The sequence below is a fragment of the Sebastes umbrosus genome, chromosome 18 (genome assembly GCF_015220745.1).
Source record: "Sebastes umbrosus isolate fSebUmb1 chromosome 18, fSebUmb1.pri, whole genome shotgun sequence".
Classification (NCBI taxonomy): Eukaryota; Metazoa; Chordata; class Actinopteri; order Perciformes; family Sebastidae; genus Sebastes; species Sebastes umbrosus.
The window spans coordinates 3,775,953-3,802,917 of record NC_051286.1 but is presented as its reverse complement, the minus strand read 5'-3'; the positions used below and the strand labels follow the sequence as shown (position 1 = coordinate 3,802,917).

At 38.0% G+C, this 26,965-nt stretch overlaps 3 protein-coding genes across 3 annotated transcripts; all 3 read right to left on the bottom strand.

Moving 5' to 3' along the window:
- Positions 1-1,085: 1,085 nt before the first annotated feature.
- On the bottom strand, positions 1,086-8,464 carry zpax1 (zona pellucida protein AX 1). The gene is made up of 21 exons (XM_037751563.1): positions 8,309-8,464; positions 8,150-8,226; positions 7,976-8,071; positions 7,759-7,883; positions 6,276-6,419; positions 6,134-6,199; positions 5,883-6,047; positions 5,704-5,800; positions 5,413-5,630; positions 5,178-5,334; positions 4,895-5,103; positions 4,686-4,803; positions 3,891-4,090; positions 3,705-3,819; positions 3,456-3,625; positions 3,272-3,381; positions 3,055-3,185; positions 1,825-2,014; positions 1,485-1,626; positions 1,274-1,403; positions 1,086-1,185 (listed from the first exon to the last, which is right to left on the bottom strand). The coding sequence occupies exons 1-21, from the start codon at positions 8,326-8,328 to the stop codon at positions 1,088-1,090; spliced, it is 2,778 nt and encodes a 925-aa protein (XP_037607491.1). The 5' UTR covers positions 8,329-8,464; the 3' UTR covers positions 1,086-1,087.
- Positions 8,465-9,985: 1,521 nt separating this feature from the next.
- On the bottom strand, positions 9,986-12,393 carry ttc32 (tetratricopeptide repeat domain 32). The gene is made up of 3 exons (XM_037751564.1): positions 12,225-12,393; positions 11,833-11,999; positions 9,986-10,581 (listed from the first exon to the last, which is right to left on the bottom strand). Exons 1-3 carry the CDS (start codon positions 12,338-12,340, stop codon positions 10,454-10,456), a joined length of 411 nt encoding a protein of 136 aa, XP_037607492.1. The 5' UTR covers positions 12,341-12,393; the 3' UTR covers positions 9,986-10,453.
- Positions 12,394-18,022: 5,629 nt separating this feature from the next.
- matn3a (matrilin 3a) lies at positions 18,023-26,140 on the bottom strand. The gene is made up of 6 exons (XM_037751037.1): positions 25,914-26,140; positions 20,947-21,522; positions 19,481-19,606; positions 18,935-19,036; positions 18,689-18,762; positions 18,023-18,595 (listed from the first exon to the last, which is right to left on the bottom strand). Exons 1-5 carry the CDS (start codon positions 26,080-26,082, stop codon positions 18,707-18,709), a joined length of 1,029 nt encoding a protein of 342 aa, XP_037606965.1. The 5' UTR covers positions 26,083-26,140; the 3' UTR covers positions 18,023-18,595; positions 18,689-18,706.
- Positions 26,141-26,965: the final 825 nt, after the last annotated feature.

The following is a 26,965-nucleotide window of genomic DNA, read 5'->3' as shown; positions in this document are numbered from 1 at the left end:
GCTAGCTGATCAATTTAGAATAATGACAATGGTGGGTTTGTTTTTGTTCTTTAAACATGCGGTCGGTCACAATGTTTCAGGGTTGTAACGTATCGATTGGACTCAAACCTGGAGGAAGGTGTTCTATACTGAGCAACACTTCAGACATTAGGCAGAAAACCAGGAGAGTTTTATGCAAATGTTTGTTCCGTGGAATAAAATCATCACTGCATCTGTTCTAAAGTGCTCCTGCTTTGCTTCAGTTAACTTGAGTTGGTTATTTCCTAACAATCAACACTGTTTAGAGATTACTTGTTATAAATGAAAATGTATTAGTGTGCAAAATGTGTATGCTAATTTTGGACTTCCGGCAGGACTTTACTTTACATGAAACCACATTTCAGAGTCAAAGTGCATGGGACATTTTAGTTTAGCTCAAGAAGGCAAACTGTAGGTCAAATCTCCTTTAAAAAAAAAAAAAAACACCTCCAAAATTAGTTTAAAGTTATATAAAAGACGGCACATGGGCCACTACAGGGAATCGATGTCATAGCAACAGTCTAAATAAACAATTCCTTCATGCAGCTCCCAAGTGAATTTTTCTGCAGCCAATCTGCAATCTCCCAAAAAAGGAGCAGGAATGCCATTATAGTTATTTATCATTATAGTGTTTATTTTACTCCATTTTGTTTATTCAACATTTTATTGCTGATCATTCTGTTATTCTATTTTAATACAATCTGCTTATTTTGTGTAGTTTCATAATTGTTATTTATTCATCTTTTATTATCTTAAATACCCATCTTTTATTGTTTTCTTATTCAATGAACTTTGATATTGGTTGTTTTGGTGTGCATTAGTCTCTAAATCCATTTCTAACATTCTACATTTTTGTCAATCATCTGTACAGCACTTTGAATTGTATTCAACTTGTTTGAAAGGTGTTATATAAATAAAGTTTGATATTGCAGACGTCAAGTATACTAAAATATCACAGCAGTAACTACAGTATGATCTGTGTAATGCAGGTTGGAAAGCAAAGGATGGATTCAAAGCTTTTATACCAAAAGGATCTTTAAGGTAAAGAAAAGATTCTGGACAAGAAGTTCTAAGAAATGTGTTTATTGGAGGTTTGATCAGCTGTTAATAGAAGAATAGGCCCCGTGGAGATCCGCCTCTGGAGGGTGGAGTCTGGACTTCTTCGCTCTGGAAACAAGTATAGGTCACCAACTGCACATGTAGATTTAATGACGTAACAAAGTTTGTCTAGACTTATAAATGTGGTCGCACTTACCCCGTTTTACTCCTTTTATCCCTTGATGTCTGGAGTTACTCAGGTCTGCAGGTTGCACACACTGACCTCTGCAGGAACCGTCCGCTTGGCTGTTTGTGTCACAAATCACTGCGTCACAGTGGACGTAAATCTGTGGACGGACAGAAGGAGTCATCACGCTGGGCTACATGCAGCTGTACCGCGTCATTTGGATGTACGGGTCCCGTTTTACCTCGTCTTTCAGAACCTCATCCTCTTTAGTGAAGGTGAACATCTTCATGGAGAAGCGTTTGACGTGAGACGGGACTAAAACTCTGGCGTCGCTCACGACAGGATGGAACATCGTCACGTAGCGGTCGTCACGATTCTCACAGCTAGTGGAGGAACAAAACATTAAAACTTTGAATGCATTATAGCAGCCTTTAAACTCATGAAATATGGAAGTATTTCTGAACAACAATCTCATTCAACAGGACAATAAAAAACATTTAAATCTAGTGGAAGTAAACCTCATTTTTGAGATTGCTTTCTATAAACTGAAGGTGGTAATTTGTTTTATGCTGTCCCATTACCTGTCCACAATGATGTCCCAGCTGGGCAGAGACGTCCGGTCTTCATGAAGCGTGGCCCAACAGTTCTCCACGATGAGCTCCAACTGTGGGTCAGTAGACTCCATCAGCTCCACCTCAAAATACAGAGGCTGCCGAAGATATTTCACTACGGGATAATCTTCTGCTTGGTAGAAGAGATCGTAGACTGAATCTGGAGGAGAAGAGACATTTGTGTATTAATGCGTTTTGTATGCAAAAAAACAAAAATAAGACGAGGCGTGTTGCAGGAATGAGAGCTAAAAAACAGAAATGAGTTAGCATTTCTGCACTTCCGGTTCCCTCGTCTCCAAGTCAGAGGGTTTTTAGTAAGGATGCACCATTTATCGGCTGAACATCTTTCGCTTCGTTGACTGAAATCGGTAAATAAGGGGACATTCACCGATGGCAGGGGCTGATTTGTATGTGTTGTCTTGCATTCATTTTGTGCTAAATGTTGCGTTAGCTGCTGAATTAATAACATTCAATTTAAGTTTCACAAAATGTTTTTTGTTGGGCTATGAAACTACTGAAAAAAAAAATTCCTCTCATTGAGTAGGTAGTTGTAAACAAGCTGAAGGGGCTTTTGAAGCAGTTAAAGGTTATATTAAAGCTTGTTTCATAAATTTGTACTCAGTCAAGATATGAATGAAGGGCTGAATGACCGTTCAGTTATTTTTTTATAATGAAGCTGTCTTTGTTTCCCTGCACCAAAGGGGCAATAAATAAAAACATCTGTATCGGTTAATTTTTATTTTAAACATCGGTACATAATTTTGCAACCGGAGCATCCCTAGTTTTTAGTTGGTGGTCTGTGGTTAATGCAAGTTTGAGATTAACGTTTTGTTCTACCACACAATACGTCAGTTAATATCCCACTCGTGAATTTTGAAGCTTTTACATGGTAGGCGGTTGCTAAATGTAAAAGTGGTGGTGATGTGAAGTCATGTGACTGTGGTGTAGTTCGTTCATAGCCCAACATTAACTTTTTACTTCTGGCGATTGCATTTACACTCTTATCGTTAATTTGTGGAGATTATCTTGCTGAACAAAACGTGTAAGTATCATAAACGTTTCTTTGCCACAGAGATTATTTTCTGCAGTAATCCAAAACCTAATGGAAAAATCCCATTGGCTTTTTGTCAAGGGAACCAGGGCGATGATAACTTCCTGGTTGGTCAGCAGCACTCCATATTTAGCAAAACTCAGCCTTACCGTGGGCGAGCCTCATCTGCACCATCAGCTGCCCTGAACCGATCTCTGCTGACGGGTCATAGCGTCTTTGTTTAGAGCTGAACGCAACAGTCTGAGTCTCATTGACCACATAGAAGCAGGAAACCGTTTGCCTATAGAAGAGAAAAACAAACATTGAAGGCGTTAAACCTCAAATCACTCGAAGCTACAGGATAAAAGATTGGACGAGTCCTTCTACCTGTACTCAGGATCAATCGGTGACGTGTAAGCGACTCCTTTGTTGTCGCTGTAGTCGTTGTTGTAATACAGGCGAATCTCATTTTCATACAGCATGTAGTGCTCAAAGAACTAGAAACAAACAAAGACCGGAGGCGTTAAAACATTTAACAAAAGCACTTTTCTAGATTGAAGCTTACGCTTACTGTTCTGGTGGTCCCACAGGAGTCAACGCTGAAGGAGAAATAAGCGAAGCGGTCGTCGCTGAACGTCGGTTTGCAGGTCTGGTCCCTTAGAGTCAGCCTGCTGGGGATGAGGTTGACCAGCGACTCCACCTTCACAGCCACAGCGCTCATCGTTCCATTGGGGTAGCACTCTGAAGGTAGAGGAGGTGATGGATGAAGAGAACATGTCCTTCTAATAAACAGAGCAGCAGAACAATGTTAACGTCTTACTGGTGGTTGCTAAGGGGAAGTTGCAGGCGAGGTAGAGATCAGCCAGCACCCAGTTGTTGTTGGGATCCAACAGAAGCAGGTCAACTCGGGCTCGGATCGAATCAGCCGTGATCAGCTGTGGAGACAGAACGTGAAGTCATCCAGCGCTGATTATTTACGGAGACATTTGGTGGTTTCCCGACAAACCTCGAACGCTGCGTCTTTGGTGGCGTGCGACATTACGAGGCTGAAGTGTGTGCCGTTTTCCTGGACATGGTACTCCTCGGCCATCTCGGGCGTCAGCTCTTGAGGTCCAACGAAGGTCTGGAAGTTGCGGCCTTGACTCCCGAAGGTCACGCTGATGTAAAACTGGTTCTGGTCGCAGGTGCCAGTGACGGTGGGCAGCACTAAAAAGCAGAGAAAACTGTAGCTTTTCCTCCCATATGTTTGAGGTGGGGTAGTCTTGTTCCCTTTTGTATGAAAAGGTTAAATTCATCGAGATTTAAATAAAGGTTGAAAAAAAAAAAAAATTGTTGCATCTTCAAATTGCAATTAGGACAAAGTGCAGGACACTTTGTTAGATAATACAATGTATTATACGGACACTTTTCAGAGCAGCTGTGACTCAGAAGTAGAGCGGGGTTGTCCACCAATCGGAAGGTCGGCGGTTCGATGTCCACATCTCAAAGTGTCCTTGAGCAAGACACTTAACCCCAAATTGCTCCCGAAGGCTGAGCCATCGGTGTGTGAATGAGTATTTAGATCAGATCCTGATGAGCAGGCGGCACCTTGCGTGACAGCCTCTGAACGGCTGAATGCTGACATGTCGTCTAAAGTGCTTTGAGTGGTCTGAAGACTAGAAAGTCGATGTATGAATGCAAGTACATTTACCATTTTCATGCATGGGGATGTGAAGGTCATGGGGACAGTAAAGGCACCGTTTCAGCAGAACGGCCCCATAAACGAGATTTATTGTCAAAAGCAAAATCCAGATGATCTCACCGACATCCTGCAGAGACGCCTGCAGCTCCGCTGGGTGGGCGAACGGAGTCTCTTCAGGCAGGATGACGAACCCAAAGACCACAGGGAGGAAGTAGGTCGTAACCAAACGTTCAGGATTCTGTAGATTTATAAAAAATAAAAAAAAAGCTTAGTCACGTCACAGAAAACACGTCAGAGCAAACGAGCCGGTACCGAGTGACATCACATACATGTTTGAGGACGACGTCGTCATCGAAGGGCACTTGTAGAGAGAAGCTCTTGGTTCCGTTGGAGAAGCCGTGCTCCTGGATGGTGAAGCCTCTGGCTTTGCTCTCCTCCACAGTGAGAACACCGGTGGGGAAGGTGATGTTCCTCAGCTCCACATCCTGAAGGAAGGAACCCACGAGAACGCTGAACACCCGGGCCTCTGGGATGCTATCTGAGAACAGGAAGTGGCAGGTTTATAACTTTTATCTCCATGAGTTATACATCTGAAAGTAAAATGGGACTTACTGTCTTGGACGTGTGGAGGTCGAGGCATTAGCGGCGTGGTGATGGGGAACAGAACCTTGTATCTGGTCTCATCCTGCGTGTCATCGACCCTCCACAGCACCTCCAGCATGGGCTCCACGACGTAGGTGAAGTGGTACTGGTAATCTGGGGCATGGCTCTGCAAGTTATTCATGACGTTTTAATAAAACATGCAAATGGGACCGGTTACATCTTGCATTTCTAATCTTCCCCCGACCTTGTAGTAACCATCGGGCGAGCCCACTGGGATCTCCGTGACGATGTGGAAGTCCGTGGTGGACAGCCTGTACCCCCGCGCGGCCATCTGAGACCCGTCCAGCCTCCGCCCGTTGATGCCCATGTGCATTTCTAGGATTTTAAAGCTGCCGTCGACCAGCGGGGTCACGCGGCGAGGTACGTACCAAGAGATCACGTCGCTGGTGAAGAGGACGCCACCTGATAAAGGATAACTTTGTTGGCATAACTGTGCAACAACTTAATGAAATCCACTTGATAGAGTGAGACTCACCTGTGGGACAAGCAGCCGCCAAGTTGACCACAGTCAGACCGTGTGGGGCCTTGTAGTAAGCGCTCACCCTGAACACCTCCATGGGGACGCCACCCACCTAAGAGAGGTCAAAGATGCCATTTATAAAAAAAAGGGAGGAGAATGAATAAAGAGTGGAGATGTGGTTGTGTGTTGCTTACATCCTCTGAATAAGTCTCTGCTGTGTTGTACGGGCTTCGCACAACCAGACGGCTCGAGGTCGTCATGGCGCCGTAGCCGGCTTGCTCGGCCTCCCTCAGCACCATGACGACTGGTTCTGGGGTGTAAAAGGTCATCTTCCAGATACTGTGAGCTCCACCAGACGCCTATAAAAAGGAAGGAAGAAAATCTATTGAATGGGATGCCAAATTATGCAATGGGTGAAATCAAGTCAACTGTATTAACGGCATACGTCAGGAACGGAGTTCTCCGTCTGTCCCTTCGCTTCAGCATCAGGTGTAGCCATGTGATGCGACACCTTAAACAGAAAGTAGTGGTTTCATAATTTGTTACCAAACACACAGAAGTAGAACGATCGATGTAAAGTGACTCACTTCCATGTAGTTCCTGTCGCAGAGAATCTCTCTGGAGGCCCACCGAGCGTAGCTGCACGTCTGCGTCACATCGTGACTGACCACGTCTGATGGACTGTGGCCGTACAGTCGGAGTTTCAAGCCAACGTTAAATGTTGCATCTTCCTACAAATTAAGCAACAAAAAAAATGCATGAAGACAGGAGTATTTTGGCATTAATGGAGTCAACGGAGCTGAAATGAAGCACAATTTGTTTATGCAAAAACTACAAACAGTCTCAAAATGCAAAGTTAATTAAAGTATATTTGTCCATTACTAGTAAAAATCTCATAACAGACCGACTTTACTGTCTTTCAGAGGTTGTAGTAGCTAGAGTGAAGATACTGGTATCATATGAAACTAGAATACATCAGTACCAACCATGTCATGTTAAATAATGCTACAAAGTTGGGCTAAATTTTGGTGAGGAAAAGTTGCCATGGCCATTTTCAAAGAGCTCCCCTTGACCTCTGACCTCAAGATATGTGAATGAAAATGGGTTCTCACTGTGTGGAAGTGACTGGGATCATTCTTTTATGTGTAGGACATCAGGCTTGACTTAATCATTGTTTTCCTAACTTTGTAAAACAAAATGCAGCAAATAAACTAGGGCTGCACCTATCGATTATTTTTATTGTCGATTATTTTCTAAATGAATCGATTAGTTGTTTGGTCTATAAAATATCAGAAAATGGTGAAAAATGTGTTTCCCAAAGCCCAAGATGACATCCTCAAATGTCTCGTTTTGTCCACAAAACAAAGATATTCAGTTTACTGTCAGAGGAGTAAAGAAACCAGAAAATATTCACATTTAAGAAGCTGGAATCAGAGAATTTTTGGATTTTTTTTTTTTAAATTTTCAAATCTGTTATCAAAATAGTTGCCGATTAATCGTTTAAATTGATAAATACATAAATTTACTGAATTCATTCTAATTTAATTATTAAAATAATAAATCCTGCACCAGCAACTTGGTAAAAAAACCTTCAAAATTAAGTGTGAACCTTTTAAATGCAGCAACAAATTGGTCAAAAATTAAACAGGAAATCAAATTAGAGTAAATCATGTAAATGGTATATAAACATAGAATTGAACTGAATAGATTGGCCTCATTGTCACCGATATCAGTATCAGAGCATCCCTAGTTTCATACACATCTAAAAGCAGAAGATCCCGTCAGATTAGGTGTCCATGATGTGAAAAAGTTTGTGAACCACCGTCCTGTGAGATGTGCGTCTACAGAGGGTGGTGAAAAGCAGATAACTGCAGAATGACGACACAGATTGGAGGTTTGATTTAAGGTTTCAGGGAAGCACATAAAAATGGGAACGACTGTCTGCCTGTTTGATCAGTCTCCGGAGAATAAATTAAGGGGATCGTACTGAGTGCTTTCTCACTGGAAAGAAAAAAAAAAAAAAAAAAAAAAAAAAAAAAAAAATCACAGTAAAATCCAGAGAAAACATACTTTGTTGTCCACATAGCAGCCCATCAGAGACGTGTAGATCCTGGTGTTGCCCCACGGGTCAGACTCCATGCTGTATCCACACTGAGCAGCCAGGCTGGGTGTTAACACAACATGCTGCGTGCCATCTGGGAGAGGAAACAGAAAGACAAACATGACAGGGATGTCTTCTCCCAGTGATGAACCAACCGTGCTCATCATTAGCTGATTTTATACTCACTGACAGCCTCCACCTCCAGCTGGTTTCCCACTGCTAGAGCCTTGTCCAACGACAGCCTCATGAGATTACCAACACAGTCTGACCTTAAACCACTGCCTGGTGAAAGAAAAAGGCTTGTGAGGAAGAGAGTAAACTTGAAAAAAAAGAAGTGATTTCATGTGAATGAAGGCTTACTTGACTGCAAATTAGGCTTCATATTTGGCCTTGCTTGACCCAAGAGGATTACTGCAGCCATCAAGCTCCATAACAAACTAAAAACACACAATGTAGAGATGTTAAAATGAGCAGCAAGAAGTCTTTAAGATGAAAAAAAGAAACAGGATATAAACGTACATGTTGTCAAGCATCTGCATGTTGCAGTCTGAGCGCAGCCAAACAAAAAAAACTACAGAATCAGCCCCAGCACACCCCCGACAAGAAACCAACTCTGACTGCTTTCCTGAGCCGTCACCAGCTGGGTTATATATCAATCAGTGCCAAAGCACAGCTGAGGAGCATTAGTGATTCTGCACCCAGCTCACATGCAGTGGGAGAGCTCGATATATGCCTCTGTTTCTCATGAATAGACAGGAAAATGTGTACAAGTGAAGGATAAATACACATTAATCAGCAGTGTGATAAAATATAATTTATTGTTCACTCTTTACAAACATATATACATTTGTGTTTGGTATCATAAATATATATATTTTTAATTATTCAAGAAATCCAAAGTGTCAAAAAAAGGAGGACTTTCCTTAAAACCATACTTAAAGGGGACCTATTATGCTTATCTATTATGTTCTATCGTTATTGTGCATGTAAAAGGTCTGAAAAGTTACAAAGCCCAAAGTCCACGCCAAAGGGAGTTAAACCCGTTCCCAACGTCCCCTGAGGCCTTCAGCCCTGACCCCTCAGGGACTTGACTGACATCACCTGGTAAATAGCGTGGAGTGTGAGAGGTTAAAGGGGCTTGACATTGTAAATATATTAATGGGACAGCACTTTGCTGCGACATATCACGTTACCTTGACGACGCCAATTGTGGGTTTTTATTTTACGTTTTTTACCGTCTGATTTTAACGTCCTCCAGGCTCTTATCTTACGAGACGAGAGGTAACTGTCAAAAAATCTATTTACTTGTTTTTGTCAAACTCCATTAATCAAAATGAAAAGAACTGGTTGATGACTAAACCATCAATGTGTGTAATATCGTCTAATGCTGCATTCCTCTGATTTCATGTGTTTTTATGTATCATCTTAAATCCTTAATGTTTCTGTGTAAATTTAAATATACCTGGCTGAACACCCATGTTCCGTCCTCTTTGTTTACCTTTTTTTTCCCCACCTTCAGGCTTCCCCTGGTAACCCTGTGTTCAACATCACAATGTTATGAATTGTGGGTAATTCCCCTCAGGCAAAGTCTGCAGAAATGAGGACTTACAAAAAGTGTTCATAAAGGGCACAAAATGTCTGCAGAGAGAGCGTTCAAAAACTTGACGATTTGACAGTGGGACAGCTCTAAACCCTCGCAGACTTTGCGAAAACGCGCCTCAGAGTCTCTGAGTCTGTGAGTGTGGACGTTTGGATTGGGCCTTACCCTACCCCCCTTTCTTCTGTAACATGGTGATGTCACCAAGTAACACATCTGCACAATACCACCTAGTTTGGCACGCAGTAAAACAAAGCTAGTTAGAGCTGGAGTAAAGTCTGGAGAGTTTGGTTCGGTTGACAAATCAGAGCAGACTGGGCTTTTCAGGAGCTCAAACAGAGCGTTTCAGACAGAGGGTGAAAAGAGGTGCTGCAGAACAGCCGGTATGAGTAAAATCCAGCATTTTTTTAACATTAAAGCATGAAAACATGTTCTAATAGAAACCCAAAATACAAGTATGCACCTGAAAATGAGCACAACAGGTCCTCTTTAAAACACAAAACAAGTCTTTCCTCTGCAGCTGACGGACTCCTCCTTATTACTGTACACCAACAATTGATTATGGTTTGTTTTTAGTTACAAACGCTCATCTCAGTGTCTTCAAGAAGGTGCACTAACATTTATTACTGACAGTAAAAACCCAAGCTCATCGTTTTACCTGCTGCGCCCGGGTCGATTAGTCTGCGCTGTCCACTCACAGACTTACACAATGATATGCTTTCATTTAGGAGGCCGTTACAACTGGAAGAGCCTCGAGTTAGTGCAGAAGAAGGATCTATCAATGCTCTGCTTACATAAAAAATCCATTGAAGCGTTGCGTCTGATCCAGCGGGATGTCTTCTTCCTGTCATGTGTTCAAATGTTTGATTCTCAGAAGGTTGCTTTATGTTGCTCACTTTTAGGTTTATCTTCATGCTCACATCTCTAAATATACTGTTCATCTTCAGATCAAATGACATCTTCATTTGTTATATGACAACTGTACAGAAATGTAAGAAAATTGACGACACATATTTTATTTTTCCACCGGATTTCAGGATGTATGTACTCTGTAGTTTATGGAACAGTCAGTATCCTCTGTTTATCTTGTGCTGCTGGTCCAGAAGGGTCTGTTGCAGGCTCACTTTGGCATCTTCAAAATCTGGATTGAGCTTTAACGCTTGCTGGAAGTCCCTCTTGGCATCGTCATAAAAACCTGTAAGATAATAAAAAATGTACATACATAATCAGTTTATGATTTGTAGTGTGCTGCCTAGCTGGCTTGTTCGGAGTCAGCAGTTTTATTTACTGGGCAGCATTAGTGCTATGAGCGAGTCCACAGCTCCATCTGGTGTTTTAAAGAAGAACAACACAACAAACTGACTCCACACACACATACAGCATCAACCCACATAATGTTGTCATCATGCCATATAGCCTACAGTAGGTTAATACTGAAACTATTGTCCATCTGTTCTGGAAATGTACCCGTAAACTGTGGAAAGATATTTGTAGGTTTATCTTGGAAACAAATTATGTGTGAATTTTAACTTCTACTGGAAATTTTTTTTTTTTTTTTTTAAGGTTCAACACAATTTAATAAAGTTTTTTGTAAGCAATCTCATTATCATTGTTGCAAAGTTTTACATTCATAAATGTAAATTTGCAAGAGCAAAACCTGACTTTAGTGTTTTCAAGAAAGAAATGGAACAATATATATTAAGACAAAGGTGAGACTGTGCTCCCAATTTAATGTTTTTACTTAAATTACTATTTATTTATTTATTTATATTGACCCCTGGCATGTTTTATGTTACTTGATTTTATTGAATTTTATTTTTATTAATTTTTATCCCATCATTTCCTTTAAATGTATTTAGGGCTGTCAAAGTTTTTTTTTATATCAGTATAAATACTTTTACATTATATATTATATAAAAGTATATATATTTTATATTATATATTTTTTATATATGTATGAAACAATAATAATATAAAACTTATTATAAAAATCTTAATTGAAAGTAAATAAACATACAACATGAAGTTAAAATGATATGTATTTACAATCAAAATATAATGTAGTAAATTAATAAAATAATTAAATAAATAAAGTAAATTAAGGTGAAATAAATAAAATAATAATTAAACTGAAATTTAATTTACTATAAATTCCTCCTTGAATACATTTTTATTTCACTTTGGACTTTTTTTTTAATTATTTTGTCCAAAAAGGACAAAATATTGAAACACATCATACATTTTACATTTATTTTGAAGCAGAGCAAAAGTCACTCATGTTGCTCTGTCAAGCTTAATGATGATTATGATGATTATGATGATGATGATGTACTTTTGATAATAAAGTGCCTTTATTACTATATATATATATATATATATATTATATATATTCATATATATATATATATATTATATATATATATATATATATTATGTATATTCTTACCCAGTCTATAGTGGATGAGTCCTCTGTTGTAGAAAGGGGTTTCAAACCGGATGTCAGTCTGTATGGCGGAAGTGAAGTCCTCTACTGCTTCATGGAAATCAACCCGGAAGTACTTTATCTGTCCGCGGTTGTTGTAAGCTGTCGCCAAATTACCAGCTTCACATCCTCTGTGGACATAAAACACCGTTAACGTTTAATAATATAACAATTAATGCAACTAAATGACACCAAACAGAAAGAAACAGAGTTAACGTTAGCTAACAGTTACTAGTCACAGATATTTGACAGGGGACAGAATACGGTGTAACACAACAGAATATTATGTAACACCAGCTCGACTACAGTAGCTGACAGTTAGCTCGTTTTATCTCTAAAAAGGAAACAAACAGTACCTGGACTGTGAGCAGGACGAGATAAACTTCGTGTACAGTTCTTCTGCCTGTTTGAAGTTCTGTTTTTTATACTCAGAGTGAGCATATTGAAGTATTTGGTGATTATCTTCCTCCATCGGTTGAAGCTGTCAAGGTTTGTTGTGGTTTTCTAAATCCGGATATGACGTCACTCAAGATAACGTCCAATCATGTTTTAGTGCGTCTCAAGTGGGCGTGGCTTGTATGTATATATAATAATACAATAAAAATACAATTTACAAAAACAAATATACAAAAAAAATATATAAAATATAAAAACATAAAAAACATAAAAATATATAAAAAAAATAAAAAATATAAAAAATATAAAAATAAAAAATATATAAAAAATATATATATATATACAAAAAAATATGAAAACAAATACAATAAAAATACAATATTAAATATATTAATATATACATATATATTAATATATTAAATATATTAATATATACATATATATTAATATATTTAATATTGTAAAGGAAATATTGTTTTTCCCTTTTGCATTTCATACAACATTTCACTTTGGTTTTACCTACTTATATTATATATTATTAATACTCTATATTTATATGCTAATATTAATTTTAAAATAAAATATTAACACAGATGCATCTTTTGCTATATATATAATTTCAAATTTTTCGTTAAATTTATAAATGTATTTATACTATTCGATCTATAACTTTATTTATAAATTTAATATAATGTTTAATATAACATTTGATATAATATATAATATAACATTTTATAAAATATAAAATGTATAACTTTATTTATAATATTCGATTTATAACTTTATTTATAAGTGTAATATAACATTTAATACAAAATTTTATATAATATAAAATTTTATAAAATATAAAATTTATAATTTTATAATTTAAAATTTAAAACTTTATTTATAATAGATTTATAAATGTATTGTGTTATACATTTTTCGTTAAATTTATAACAATAACCAGTATGCTGGCTTTTATTAATATGTTGTACACCACTTGTTGCTATATATATATAATATATTATTTTTTTTTATTTTTACAATGTATATATGTATTTTGCTACATATAATGAGCATCTTTGGATTTTTTTCATTATTATTTAAGATAGTGAGTTTTCATATCGGATGGAAAGGTTGGTTGACCTATTGTGCAAGTAAAAAGATGGACAATGGATGGATATTTCCCGTTAGATAACCCAAAATAATATGTGGTGATTGAAATCTCAGAACCATAAAATCATAAATCAGTTCTCCACTGAGGATTGCTGATTTGTGATGTTTAAATCAAAGGTTTTTTTTTGTAACAGCAGGTGGCAGACTTGACTCATATCTCACTGAAACAAGGCAGTGAAGTCAGTCAGTGGCTCACTATGTGGATTCATATTATCCTAATGATGTAGCAGTGGGGGTGTTTCATTTCAACGCAGAGAATGTGACCCTCACAGCCTCAAACATCTGTCCCACCAGTCTCAGGACAGTGTGGACACTCGCTGCAGTAAATACACAACAAGGAGGCAACCCATAAGCAAACTGGTGAGAGATTCTCAGGCCATCTCGCAGGTGAAGAAGTCAACTGCCTCGGTGAAAAATGACACCTTAAGGAAGCAGAGGTCGCTCAGTAGCCGTGCACTTCCCTTTGACGGCCCATTAATCTCCAGACTGTGTGGACGAGTTAAAACACATCAAACGGAGACAAGTTTGACCCAGAGGCCGCTGGCTGTTGACACTGCTGAGAAAATGGCAATAACACGCAAACCTGTGGAAATGTAGGTTAGCTGTAGGCCATTACATCACATAAATCACAGAGTTTCTGTACCCCAAAAACCAAGAAGTCCCCAACAAAAAGACGTTTATTCAAATGTGCTATTAGTAAACTTCTTTTGAACCTAAAATAAGAGTATATGCTTTCAGATTACTTTTTATTTATTTATTTATTTGTTTACTTTGTAAGTTGAAGTGCAATACACGATTACTTTTTATGTACTTATCAGAGATAAACTCAACAAAATACTTGTCTTATACTAACAAGTATACAGAAAGGTCCAAGTATACTTGGCTTATACTGAAAAGTATATTTGGCTAAGTACTATAAGTTCACTTAAAGAAATTCTTACAAGTATACTTGCAGTAAAAACTATTAAACTAGTAGTTTACTGAGAGTATACTTTAAAGTGTACTTTCATAAACAAAAACAATATAGTTATATACAAGTATATAACTAGTAAGCTAACAGTATAAGTTCACCTGTAGTATAGTTCATATTATAGTTGCAGTGCAAAATACATCTTGGATGTGAACTGTGTGCCAATTTAGTCCCAAGAAGTATTGAAGAGGTGCACTTACAAGTATACTTATTGCATAAATTATACTTGGGAATAAACTTAAAGTATACTTAAGTTTACTTCATGAAATAAACTTGAAGTATACTTCAAAAACTGAGGAAGTAGACGTCTCAGAATTCATTAATAACGAGACTCAAGTGTTTTTTCTTGCTTTCAAATGTAACAGGATTACCTGGTTTCTCTGTGTTCGTCATTAGAGGTCAGATTTGTTTATTAGAGGTCACCTAAAACTCCACGGAGCCATGGAAAGTCTTGTTTTGGGTTTATTTTGGCAGCCTGCACACCTGAAGCAAAGACTGTCAGCTCTTCTGGCTCTTGGTCCTAAATGTTGCTGTTTGCTGAGAGAATTAACACAAAGTATAAAAGTCCACTTTGGTCTGGCAGAACTGGGACACACATCCATCACACTCACCTTCATCCTCTTCACTGACGGACACACAGCGCCACCACACTGCTCTGTTATCACTACACTTCACTACTCTCAACCTGTCTCAACCAGAGACTATATGTCAGTGTCAGTTTGGTTCACCCACATTACACTTTAAAAACAGAATCAATGATTTATTTGTTACAGTAAGAAGATAATTCCTGCTACATCTGTTCTCTGTTTGATTTGGAGGTCCACTCATGAGCTTTTTCCAGAGCTTTCAACCACATTTAGTTCAATAGATGGAGTTGGTGATTACAGTACTATTTCCAAGATCAAAAAAGGACTCAATACTCATTAAAAACATACTTGAAACAGAATATTTACATTTTCTATTTTTATTTAAAAAAAATTGCGGACCAAAACCACCGGTCTGGGACTGTTTTATTATTATTATTATTATTATTATTATTATTATTATTATTATTGTTATTGTTGTTGTTATTATTATTATTATTATTATTGTTATTATTATTATTGTTATCATTATTATTATTATTATCATTATTATTATTATTATTATTATTATTATTATTATTATTATTATTAGCTACCGCAGGATATTGTTTAGAAGTATTTATAAAACAGCAGAAGTACAAGTACAAGAACAAAAACAAAAAAGAAAAAGAGGAAGAAGAGAGAGAGAGAAATAGATTGTGGGTTATTTTGTTATTTTGAGTTTTCGTATTGAGATGTTGTAGAGAGGAATCAGCTCTGGATGAACTGCTGTTAAAAAGGTGTTATTGAATGGAGTCCTTTACGGTTGATGTGAGCTTTTATTTTAAATATTTTAAAGTCTATATTTGTCAGGCTCTTAATTTTCTCTGGAGACAAATTTATCTTTTTATTCTTAACAAAAATATGTTGTAATTATTTGCAAGTGAAACAAACTGCAAACAAACCAGGGCATTTAAAAATCAATAAGATATTTTCAATACAATTATTCAAAGTACATACAGTGACAGGTTTCTTTGGAGCTCATGTTTGCGCCAAAATGAATGCAGTAAAATATATATTTTATCTGCTTTACTAAACACAGTCATTTTGTTTTATCTCTTTTCTCATGATGTTGTACATTTTGATAATATATTAGCAATGTATTAGTGTCAAAATATCATAAGTATTCAATCATTAGAAGCTTCATATTTAGTGTACAAAAAATGTATTAATGTCATAATGTCCTACAGCGAAGGAATAATAAACGTTAAAGCCACAAGTTCACTGGTATTCCCCTTTTTTTTGTCCAACCAAATATGTTTATTTTAAACATCCTCAGTCCGTTTCTCAGCGTAGACATTAGTGAGGATTGTTAGATTGTTCATTGTAAAGCGTTACAGGGGGGGAAACATATGAAATGTGTCCTTTATGACCCTTAAAAAACACAATTATCAGTGAAACAAAACTCTGTTAAACTGTTTTGAGAAAACTCAAGTTTGTCTTCTGGACAGCGACGCTCTGCAGCGAACTTTATGTGTCTCTTCCACCTCTCAGAGGCGTGTGAGTCTCATTCATCTTCCTCTGAAACAGCGGCGGGCTCACCTCCCTGACCGCCCGTGTGTGTGGTGACCATGAAAGCCATGAAATATCGAACAAACATAAAACAGCTGTCTGGTTAGAGGACGGCAGGAGCGGATCCAAACCAGACTAGAGGTAAACGTTGGCATGTTTACTCTCTGACGGAGCAGACAGAGGAGCTCTGTTGTCAGCGCTGGTTCAGGCAAACAGGCCGACTCCGTCCAGAGGTCACACGATGACCTCCGTCTGTTGTCGTTTTGGCAACGCTGAAGGTGTAAAAAACACATGATGGTGATACAAAACCAGATGGTGGTGTAGGAAAGCTGTTAAAATGATTAATGTCCAAACTAAGTTATCAATTTAATCAAAATAAAAGCTCTGCTCAGTCATGTGGAGATTATAATCCATCTTTATTTAGTATGTTTAGTGACTGAATGTGTGTTTCAGAGTAAAAAGGGTTCGGGGTTAAAGGAAGTGATCTTCCTCTGACCTCCGACCTCCGACCTCCGAGCGCTTTGACTGTTTTTGTGAAGTAAATTATAACACATTGTTAATAGAAATGTCAGAGCTCAACCATCATGTTTACCTTTCTATATTGACACAGAAATACATACATGTGCCATGAAATGTACAGTTATATAAGAGAGACGGATATAATGGCTCTTTTGTATTAACACAAACATGTTTTATTCATGCCAAATACTTCATAATACAGACTGAAATACCTCCGTTAAGTTTTCATAAAGATACAATGTGGGATTTATCATAATCATATTTTTTTATTGGAGGGAATTTATTAAGAGAATTTGACTTGAATTATTAGAACTCATCATAAATCAAAATAATGTTTTTGTCCTCACAAGAAAATGCATGTTTTAAATGCTTGATAGTAGTTAATGTAATAATACTGCAATACTGTCATTTCTTATTTTTATATTTAACACACTTAATAGATTCCACTGTTCAGCATTTTTTATTTTATTTTTTGCACTGTGATTATATGCTATATATATATATCTTAATGAAAATATTTGTATATATTTAATATTTCTGATATTCTCATCTTCTTATTTTTAATTTTAGTACTTATATTTCTTTACATATATTTTGTTTATATTGTAGTATGTTACATACTCCTTTATTTCTATTTTCTTACATTCCTTATGTTTAAACGATAGCAACTGTAACACTCCAATACTATATATATATATATATATATATATAAATATATATTTATATATATAAATAAATAAATATATATATATATATAAATATAATATATATATATAAATATATATATATTATACTTTATTGATCCCCGGGGAAATTAACCAATTGAAATTTATCCTGTGTGCTAAGCACTATGACACTATGTACAATATACAGTCAAAATAAAAGTAGAGTAGAGTGCTACGTAAAATATACAATAATAGAAAAATAGAAAGAAAGAGCTTAAGAACTCAAAAAGACAACAGAGTGCACAACAACCTCCTTTGTTATTATTTTATTTGTCAGCTTGGTTACATTTATAATTCTTAGCAAACATTATAAATCTCATAACATTCACAGACTCAGGAGATTAACATTTTATCATCCATAACACATGATACAACTTGTAATAATAGTTAAACTGCTGTAACAGATTATATAATAAAGAAAATATGCAAAAATATCTAATATAGGAAACATTTTACTGGTAAATTTTTCAATTAAAATCTGTTACTGATTAAATCCAATTTGACATTTTCATAAAAAATACTATATACAATATGCAACTTTGTACAAACAGAATGTAAAACACACTTAATACAGTACAGGAGAAACAATGGAAATAATACTTGTTTTCTCTGGTTATTATACATTAGCTTATAAAATAAAGTAGCTTTAACTGCGGTTTCAAACATAGCGTTTAATGCCCATATTCAACAGTAGATATTTAACAGTAACTTGAGGGATGTTGGTTTATGAGTCACAGCTTCACTCCATCTGTGGTTGAAGTCCAGCAGTTGTGGACGACAGGAAGGACATGTCCATGTCCAGGAAGTAAAGCGGTGAGCTGTCTCTGCAGAACGTAAATAAACTAAAGGTCAAACCGTGAGATGAGTGGGAGGCTTTTTACTACAAATCACCTCCAGAAAAACACAGCTGTCAATACCTACCGCTGCGTCCAGCTTTAAACACGGCCCACCGTGTTCTCCAGACGCTCCATCCTCCCAGACACATCGGCCAGTGAACTCAGTCAAGGAAACTCATTTACAGGCTCAATTAAATGATGAAAACATATACAAGACAAATTATATTACAGTAACAACACCAGCAGGGAGAAATAACGAGCAGAGAAACGTGCTGCCGGGAGAGTTTATAATAAAACGTCTCCCATCTGAAACAACAGGAAGGATATGTTTGGCGGTGAGCAGCTGGATGGCGGCCTGCGTCTGCTTCTGGAAAGCCAGCCTGGCTTCACATTTACACGGATCCTCCACCACCACCACCGCCTTCACCTCTTCACCGGGAGAAAGAAAAATACCCATCAGTGTAACAGTAGAGTCATGTAGAGAGTGAAACACACAATACCACCATCTCTCTCTCACACTTTTTACAACTAGGCTGAACAAAGCACACTTTCTAAAATATTCTACAATATTAATTTACCATTTTGCCAAAACAATAATGCAATTATAGTGAATAAATTCTATAATATTACCCGATAATTGTCCAACAACATATGCTACAATCATCAGTGAATTATAGAGTCAGGAATTATGCACCAGTTGGTTGCGATGTTGTGAAGCTCTGCTTAAAGACATTCTGCACATTGCTTTTAAAGCTCTTACACATATATACTTTTAGCAGCATTAAAGGGATAGTTTAATATCTATAATATAGATTTAATTTCACAGCAAAAAGTCACATTTGCTGCAGGAATCCACACACAGTATGTTCTTACGTTTCAGGGAACATGTTTTCTTGTCCGCATTCAAGATATAAGCGTCCCGGCACTGGCAGTAAAACGAGGCATTGCTGTTGACACATACGTGTTCGCAGTCATGTCCCATGGCACACGGGTCCAGACCTGGAACAAGCCGGGATTAAAGGGATGGCCAGGGATGGTACAGTTTCATGTGCTAGCAGACAGTATACTACAGGTAGGTGATGGGTAAGGTAGTGTTCTGCAGATTGCAAAAATCTAATGTTGACAGAAAGAAGTAAAATAAACTATTTTTTACAGCTATTTCGGATTGACTTTTTTGCTTTTACGAGTTAAAAAAATGATATTCTTGTGTGTTTGTACTTGACCACAAAACTTCAATCCGTTCATACACCTTCACCACATCTCAGCCAAGGTCATTTGCGAACTGCTCAGGTTCACTGTGTGTTGGACAACCCAGGTAAAATCACAGAACCCTGAAGTACGACAGTAATCACAGTTACATGGACAAATAACTTCAGAAGTACCAGGAGGGACATCAGACAGTAACATCAGACAGGAACACAAGGAAACATTTACAGCAGAACCGCATTTGTCCAAATCTTTGAAGTTAAAATCTAACAATTCAAATTAATTATGTTTCTGATTAGTGACATTTGTGAAAATTTAAAAACAATTGGTACTTTTTGGAATTCATATGCACCCAGACAAGTGCAATATGTGGTTATTTCATTTCAGAATAAATCCAAATCATATTTAAATGTGCAGCGTGTACGATCTGGCGGTATCTAGCGGTGAGGTGAGGAGAATTGTACGAACTGAAGCCTCTCTCGTGTGCCAAGCGGGTGTTGGAGAGCTACGGTGGCCGACGTGATAACGCAAACGGTGCGTAGAGTGTGTGTGTACGTGGGAAGTGAGTGGTGAAGCAAGAGAGAGAGAGTGGTGGCAACGAGAGTGACTGACGTTATCGACTCCGGCCCAAGTAGAAAAAGTGGTTTGTCCGTTCTGGGCTACTGTAGAAACATGTATTGTTGCATTAGTTTGGACGCCGTCTTCTCCAGATTGGTTTGAAAAAGTGAGGTTCTACTGTGCATTTAAATTATTTTAAATAAATACGGATACATTCAGAGCACCACAATGATGCCTTGACTGCAAACAATTTACTAAAGATCACCATATATATAAACAGTTTTTGCTTTTAAAAAAAGAAGCTGAAAGTTTCAGGCTTTGCGGCCCAAAAACTTTACTCTGGTTTAATGTGGCGACTACAAGCAGGTTCTAGTGCCGACATCTGCAGTCCACGTGGGGGTTCAGAGCATCTGGTGTCTTTCCTCGTGATTTCAGAGTTTAGAACTCAACACTAACACAGTAAATGATCCATAACGTGCAGTAAACCCCCGTAGACTGAAGGTGCCCCTTACTGAGGAACTAGAACCGGGGTTAGTGGTGGGATAGAAAGGGTCTCGCAGGTGTCTTCGTCCTACCGCACAGCGTCTGCCTGAACTTGGAGGTGAGCTTCTCGATAACGCCGTAGGTCTCCACGTAGAACACGTGGTCCTCCAGAGGGATGCTCGCCATCAGCTGCAGGGAGCGCATGTCGGCCCGGTCCACCCCGACGGCGTAGATCTCTATGCCCGAGGCCCGAGCCGTGGCGGACACCTCCTCCACCTGGTCCTGGGGCCTTCCGTCCGTCACGATGATGGCCACCTTGGTGATCTTCCTGGAGCGAGGCCGGGCTCCGGACTGCTCGGTGAAGGCCTCGTTCACCGCCGTCTTGATGGCGAGGCCCGTCATGGTGCCGGCCGCCAGGGGCTCGATGCGGGAGATGGCTTTCTTCATGTCGGGCTTGTTGAAGTGGCTCTTGAGGAAGAACTCGATCTTGACCGTGCTGGCGTAGTTGACCACGGCCACCCTGGTGACGTCAGAGCCGACGTCCAGCGTGTCGACCATGTCGGCCAGGAATATCTTGACCTTCTCGAACTCGCCGGGGCGCACGCTGCGAGAGCTGTCGATGATAAAGACCAGGTCCATGGTGCGGCTCCCGCACTGGGAGTCTGTCTCTGGTGATCAACCAAACCACGGCACCGTTAACAACCCAGTTCATCACTCAGAGACACGCTCAGGCGTGTTGGTTAAACGTCACAGTGACAACAAAACACAGGACACGTTGGGATACACAACACTCGTTCCCATGGCAACAAAAGGAAACGGTTGTGCATCACTGAAGTGGTAAAACTGATGAAATGATGAAGTATGAAATAAAACATATTATATCATTTCAGTGTTTCAACAATCCATCAGAGACTCATCACAGGACGGATCCTTTCATTTCATTCCCCTGAATGAAAATGATGCTCGATGTCCAGACACATAAGACAGTAATGAGACAGTGTTAGGGGACCTGCCTGTCCAAACACAAACACACATATACTAAACACATATTTCTGCAGTTTAGCGTCAGATCCTCGGTGCTTTTTCAAAGCAAAAATACTGACTCTGCTTTTACACTGAGCAAAAAATATAAACGCTTTTGTTTTTGCTCCCATTTTCACGAGTTGAAATAAAAGATTGAAGTCTTTTTTCTCTGCTCACAAAAGTCTTATTTCTCTCTGTGTAATAATGATGCTGTTTAATCAGTGTCTTGATATGCCAGACCTGTTGGTGCAACTGCTCACTAACACGGATTTAAACAAAATTTGTGGACAAAATTTGAGAGGAATAAGCCTTTTGTGTGCATGGAAGAAGTCTTTTATTTGAACTTGTGAAAAATGAGAGCAAAAACAAAAGTGTTGTATTTATATTTTTTTGTTCAGTGTGTATATGGAAAAGAAAGACACCCATTCTAGCTCTTATTTTAAACCTCAAATACATATTTAAGAAATGGCCTGCTTTTTTCTTTTAGCTTTAAGTTTACAGACATCTTAGTCGTGGTCATAAATTCAAATATAGCTGCAGAAGTAAAAAGAAATGGCAAATTCAGTCTGTTTAGAAGGCTACTTATTTTATCTCCTACCACTAATATATATATATATATATATATATATATATTTAAATTCAACTGTATCACTTTTAAATTAATCTGCTTTAAAGGAATAGTTCGGGAACTTATTTGCTTTCTTGCTGAGAGTGAGATGAAAAGATCAACACCACTCTTACTGTCTGTACATATGAAGCTGCAGCCGGCAGCCGCTCCAACACAAAGACTGGAGACACGTCATTCATTTACAATAATCACATATGACACGCAAAAAACAGAACGAGAGGCATGAGAGAGATTGAACTTCTCCATTTAAAACAACTAGGCTAGATTCCCCGTTTTTTTGAATGCCTGATATAAAGGCAGCGTTTCCACATGAAGTTGATTTGGATGAAATGTTGTTTAGCGGTGCAGGTAGGTGGATGTTGTTACCTGTGGACAGAGCTGGGCTAGCTGTTTCCAGTCTTTATGCTAAGCTAAGCTAACAGTCCGCTGACAGTAGCCTTATATTTAAAGGGACAGTGTGTAGGATTTGGTGGCATCTAGTGGTGTGGTTGCAGATTGCAACCAACTGAGTACCCCTCCGCTCACTCCTCTCTTTCCAAGACTGCGGTAACGTGAGCCACCGAGCGCAAAACCGTGGTAACGCCGTTCACCTCTCTCAGATGTCATCCTTACCGTAATAACACGACTTTAGGAGCAACGGAAGTCAGACGGCAGCTGGCGGTACCGCGGTTTTGCCCTCTGCGGCTCATGTTTCCGTGTCGGAGAACTGCGGTGGCCTTCAGGTAACGTAAAAACGTGACAGTCTCTCTCTAGAGCCAGAGGTTGGTTTGTCCGTTCTGGGCTATTGTAGAAACATGGCGGACTCTGTGAAGAGAAACCCGCTACCTATGTAGATATGAAGGACTCATTCTAAGCTAACTGATTATACACTAATGAAAACATAGTTGTGAATATTATATTCCAGAGTGGTATCGACCTTCTCGTCTCATACTCAGCAAGAAAAAGAATAAGCTTCACAAAATGTTGAATTATTCCTTTAACTAAAATGACCTCTGTGATGTTTAAGTGGAGTTTCTATTATAATATCTTTAATAACCAAACAGATCTGACCTGGAAAGCATTGAGGGTTTGGGTTGGAAAGCCAATTCTACCTGTCTCCACAGGACTGACGCTGGTGATGGAGCCGCTTTGGGTACTGACCGGTAGCGTCACCGGAGCGCTGGTCTCCACCGGCGGCTCAGCGGTCACCACCACTGGCAGGACGGGCGTCACCGGAGCCACTGTAGTCGCCGGCAGAGTCGGCAGCACCGCTGGCTCTGGTAGAGCTGGAGGGGCGGTAGGGAGGTGCACCACTGTCGGTACTGTTGGGTCTGACTTTGTTGGGCATGGACCTTTCAGTGTGTGAGGGAATGGGCCTTTGAGCCCGTGGTGGGGATGGTGAGCTACCGGTGGAGACAGACCTTTGTATATGTGGTGCATTTGTGGCCCTTTGACTCTGTGGTGATAGGGCGGCACGGGGGCCGAGGGCCTGTGGTAAGTCAGCGGAGGAGACAGAGGAAGAGGTCGGTACAGTACCGGTGGAGGGATCCATGGTGGCTGGTAGTGGTAGTGATACCCTCCTCTATACGTGTAGTCACTGCTGTGAACTACAGAAGTGATAGAGAACATTAGTAGGGTGAAAGTACAGGAAAGCTGTGTAAAGTACGTTAAATATACAACAACAGACAAACAGAGACATTATTAGTTGAAGCGTGAGTGTTAAATTCAGACATCTGGGATGTTTACAACAAGCTGCAGTTATTTATCATGTACTTGTGAAACACCCAGTCGACAATTATACATGTCATGCATGTTGTTAAACTGCTGGTTACATTACATTTAGGAATATTTTATTTTCTTTTTACAAAAATTACAATTTTAAAATGTAATCTGCAAAAAATAACAATTTACATTATAAAATAATTTTAATATTTTTTATGTAAATAACTCCTAACTGGTCACGAGAGATTCAAAACATCTAATGTGAAATGTAATGTCAAGTACTATACTTAAGTACAGTATTAAGGTACTTTGGTACTAGTTTGTGCTACTACTACATCTGAGAGGGAAATATTGTACTTCTTACTCCACTACATTAATTTGACAGCTATAGTTAAAATATAAAATTTTAAACGCAAAATCAATGATGACCAACTACTGCATTAAAATACTGCAAATAATCTGATATACTTTATAATAATACTACACTCATAGAGGCTATTTTTCTGCATAAATAAAATACCTGCTGATAATAATAAACTTCTGTACTTTTACTGAAGTACAATTTTGAATGCAGGAGTTTTAATTGTAAAAGTGTTTTTCAGGTGTGGAAGAAGTATTCAGATCTTGTACTTTGGTAAAAGTTGCAAAACAAAAATGTAAAAAATACTCACTCTAGTTATTAGTTACTTTGCAAAATAACATTTTTACACACAAAAACAATAACAACCAAATACTACATTAAAATACTGCTTAGAAATACTGCGAATAATCTGATATACTGTATAATAATACGACACTAATAGGGATAATTTAAAAAGTAACTTTTTGCTGATAATTTTACCGAAGTAAGTGTCTTCATTTGAAACCAGTAACCACAGCTGTCAAAGAAACTAGTGGAGTAAAAAGTACAATATCTCTGAAATGTAATGAAGTATAAGTATAAAGTAACGCAGGCCTACAAGTACCTCACATTTGTACTTGAAGTAAAAAAAAAAGGCTAAATGTAGTTAATTGGTTTTAATACTACTATCCCTTACAAAGAAAGAAGTTTATTCAAGTGTGCTATTAGTATACTTCTTTAAACTTAAAATAAGAGAGTATACTTTCAGTTTACTTTTTATGTACTTATTAGAGATATACTTAACAAAATTATACTTTTCATACTGAAAAGTTTATGAAAAAGTATATTTGGCTAAGTACTATAAGTTCACTTAAAGAAAACACTTACAAGTATACTTGCAGTAAAAACTATTAGAGAGTATACTTTAAAGTGTACTTTCATAAACTACAAAGTGGGCTACAAGTATAGAACTAGTAAACTAAAAGTATACATATAAATTCACTTGTAGTTCACATTATAGTTGCAGTACAAAATACAACTAGTTGTGTACTTAAAGTTTACTACTCTTACATTTAAAGTATATTTTTATAAACTAAAAGTGGGACAATTTAGTCCTGAGAAGTATTAAAGTAGTACACTTACAAGTATACTACTAGTACATTGATATTAGTATACTTATTACATAAAGTATACTTGAACTATACTTAAGTTTACTTCATAAAATAAACTTATTTTCTGTAAGGGATATTTCTACGTTTACTTAAATGAAATAAGATATACGTCTTCCACCAGTACTACGTATAATAGTACTATCATAGTACTTTCAGTAACAAAGTATTTTGGAGAGAAGTCTGAGTAGAACTCACTGGCTGGGTTCAGGGTCCTGAACGGAGGTCTTCCGTTGGTTCTGGTCTGAGCGAAGCTCTGAGCGGCGAGCAGCTGAGGAGCCGTCTCACTGAGGTGATGGTATGTGGCCAGAACATCAGCCAGCAGCAGCGAGACGCAGGACAGGACGCTCCAGAGGACAGACTTCATCGTTATCTGCAGGCTGAGTCCTCCGCTGGTCTGTCCGGGGCTCCGTCTCAGTCTCAGAGGGTCCTGCTCGGCTCAGCGGGGGTCTGACCGCCTCCACGGTCCGACACGTCAAACTCTCTGCCCAATCCAGAGGTGGGACGTGACCTCCGGGTCAACGTGAAGGACGGTATGGAGGACGGTATAGAAAACAACTCAAATATTATCTGTCCTGATCTGCACAATGTGGAGGAGACTTATAACGGTCCCGCTTATATCCATATATGTGTTTTCACCTCTACAAATCCAATCTGCTTCAGAATCAGCCAGCATTTCACTGATTTTTACGCATTTTATAGGTCAGGATTCCTTCAAATGCACTTTACACTGCCAAAAGAAGATTTATTTTCTTCTCCCTGCTCTTTTCGGTCATGAAATGTGTAAATAGAGTTGTGTTTTCATTGTGAATCTTTTTTCTTTATTGTGCACTAGCATAAGCGGAACAAATACAAATGATATGAACTAATTTGACTTGTCATATTTGAATTATTAAGTGAACAATTTAATAATACTTATATATACATTTTTATTTATTTTTATTTTGTTGTCTTGCACACCGCCAGGAAATTTATTGAACCAAAAATAGTCAAATTAAAACAAATATTAAGTCTAAAAATACTGAAATCAGCTTATAAAATTTGCAATCACAGAATGTAAACTGTTCCAAGTAATTAAACCCAAACAAATTCACTACAGAAATAAATTAATAAAGTTTGTGATAAGGAGTTAAAGGTTATCAGAAGTTATGGATGAGCTTGTAATATAGTTCAAGTAACACTTGGCGATCTTCTATTTCTATCAGTTAAAGGTCCCATATCCCGCTCATTTTCAGACACTTGTATTTTAT

Coding starts and splice junctions, on each gene's coding strand:
- zpax1 (XM_037751563.1), bottom strand. CDS start 8,328: ATGCAGATGCTTGACAACAT. Junction 6,420..7,758: donor GCTGCTATGTGGACAACAAA/GTATGTTTTCTC, acceptor CTTAATTTGTAG/GAAGATGCAACATTTAACGT. Junction 1,186..1,273: donor GATAAAAGGAGTAAAACGGG/GTAAGTGCGACC, acceptor ACTTGTTTCCAG/AGCGAAGAAGTCCAGACTCC.
- ttc32 (XM_037751564.1), bottom strand. CDS start 12,340: ATGGAGGAAGATAATCACCAAATACTTCAATATGCTCACTCTGAGTAT. Junction 12,000..12,224: donor TCGTCCTGCTCACAGTCCAG/GTACTGTTTGTT, acceptor TTATGTCCACAG/AGGATGTGAAGCTGGTAATT. Junction 10,582..11,832: donor ACTCATCCACTATAGACTGG/GTAAGAATATAC, acceptor ATTATCTTACAG/GTTTTTATGACGATGCCAAG.
- matn3a (XM_037751037.1), bottom strand. CDS start 26,082: ATGAAGTCTGTCCTCTGGAGCGTCCTGTCCTGCGTCTCGCTGCTGCTG. Junction 21,523..25,913: donor CAGGACCCTGAACCCAGCCA/GTGAGTTCTACT, acceptor GTTGATCACCAG/AGACAGACTCCCAGTGCGGG. Junction 19,037..19,480: donor GAAAACATGTTCCCTGAAAC/GTAAGAACATAC, acceptor CTCCCGGTGAAG/AGGTGAAGGCGGTGGTGGTG.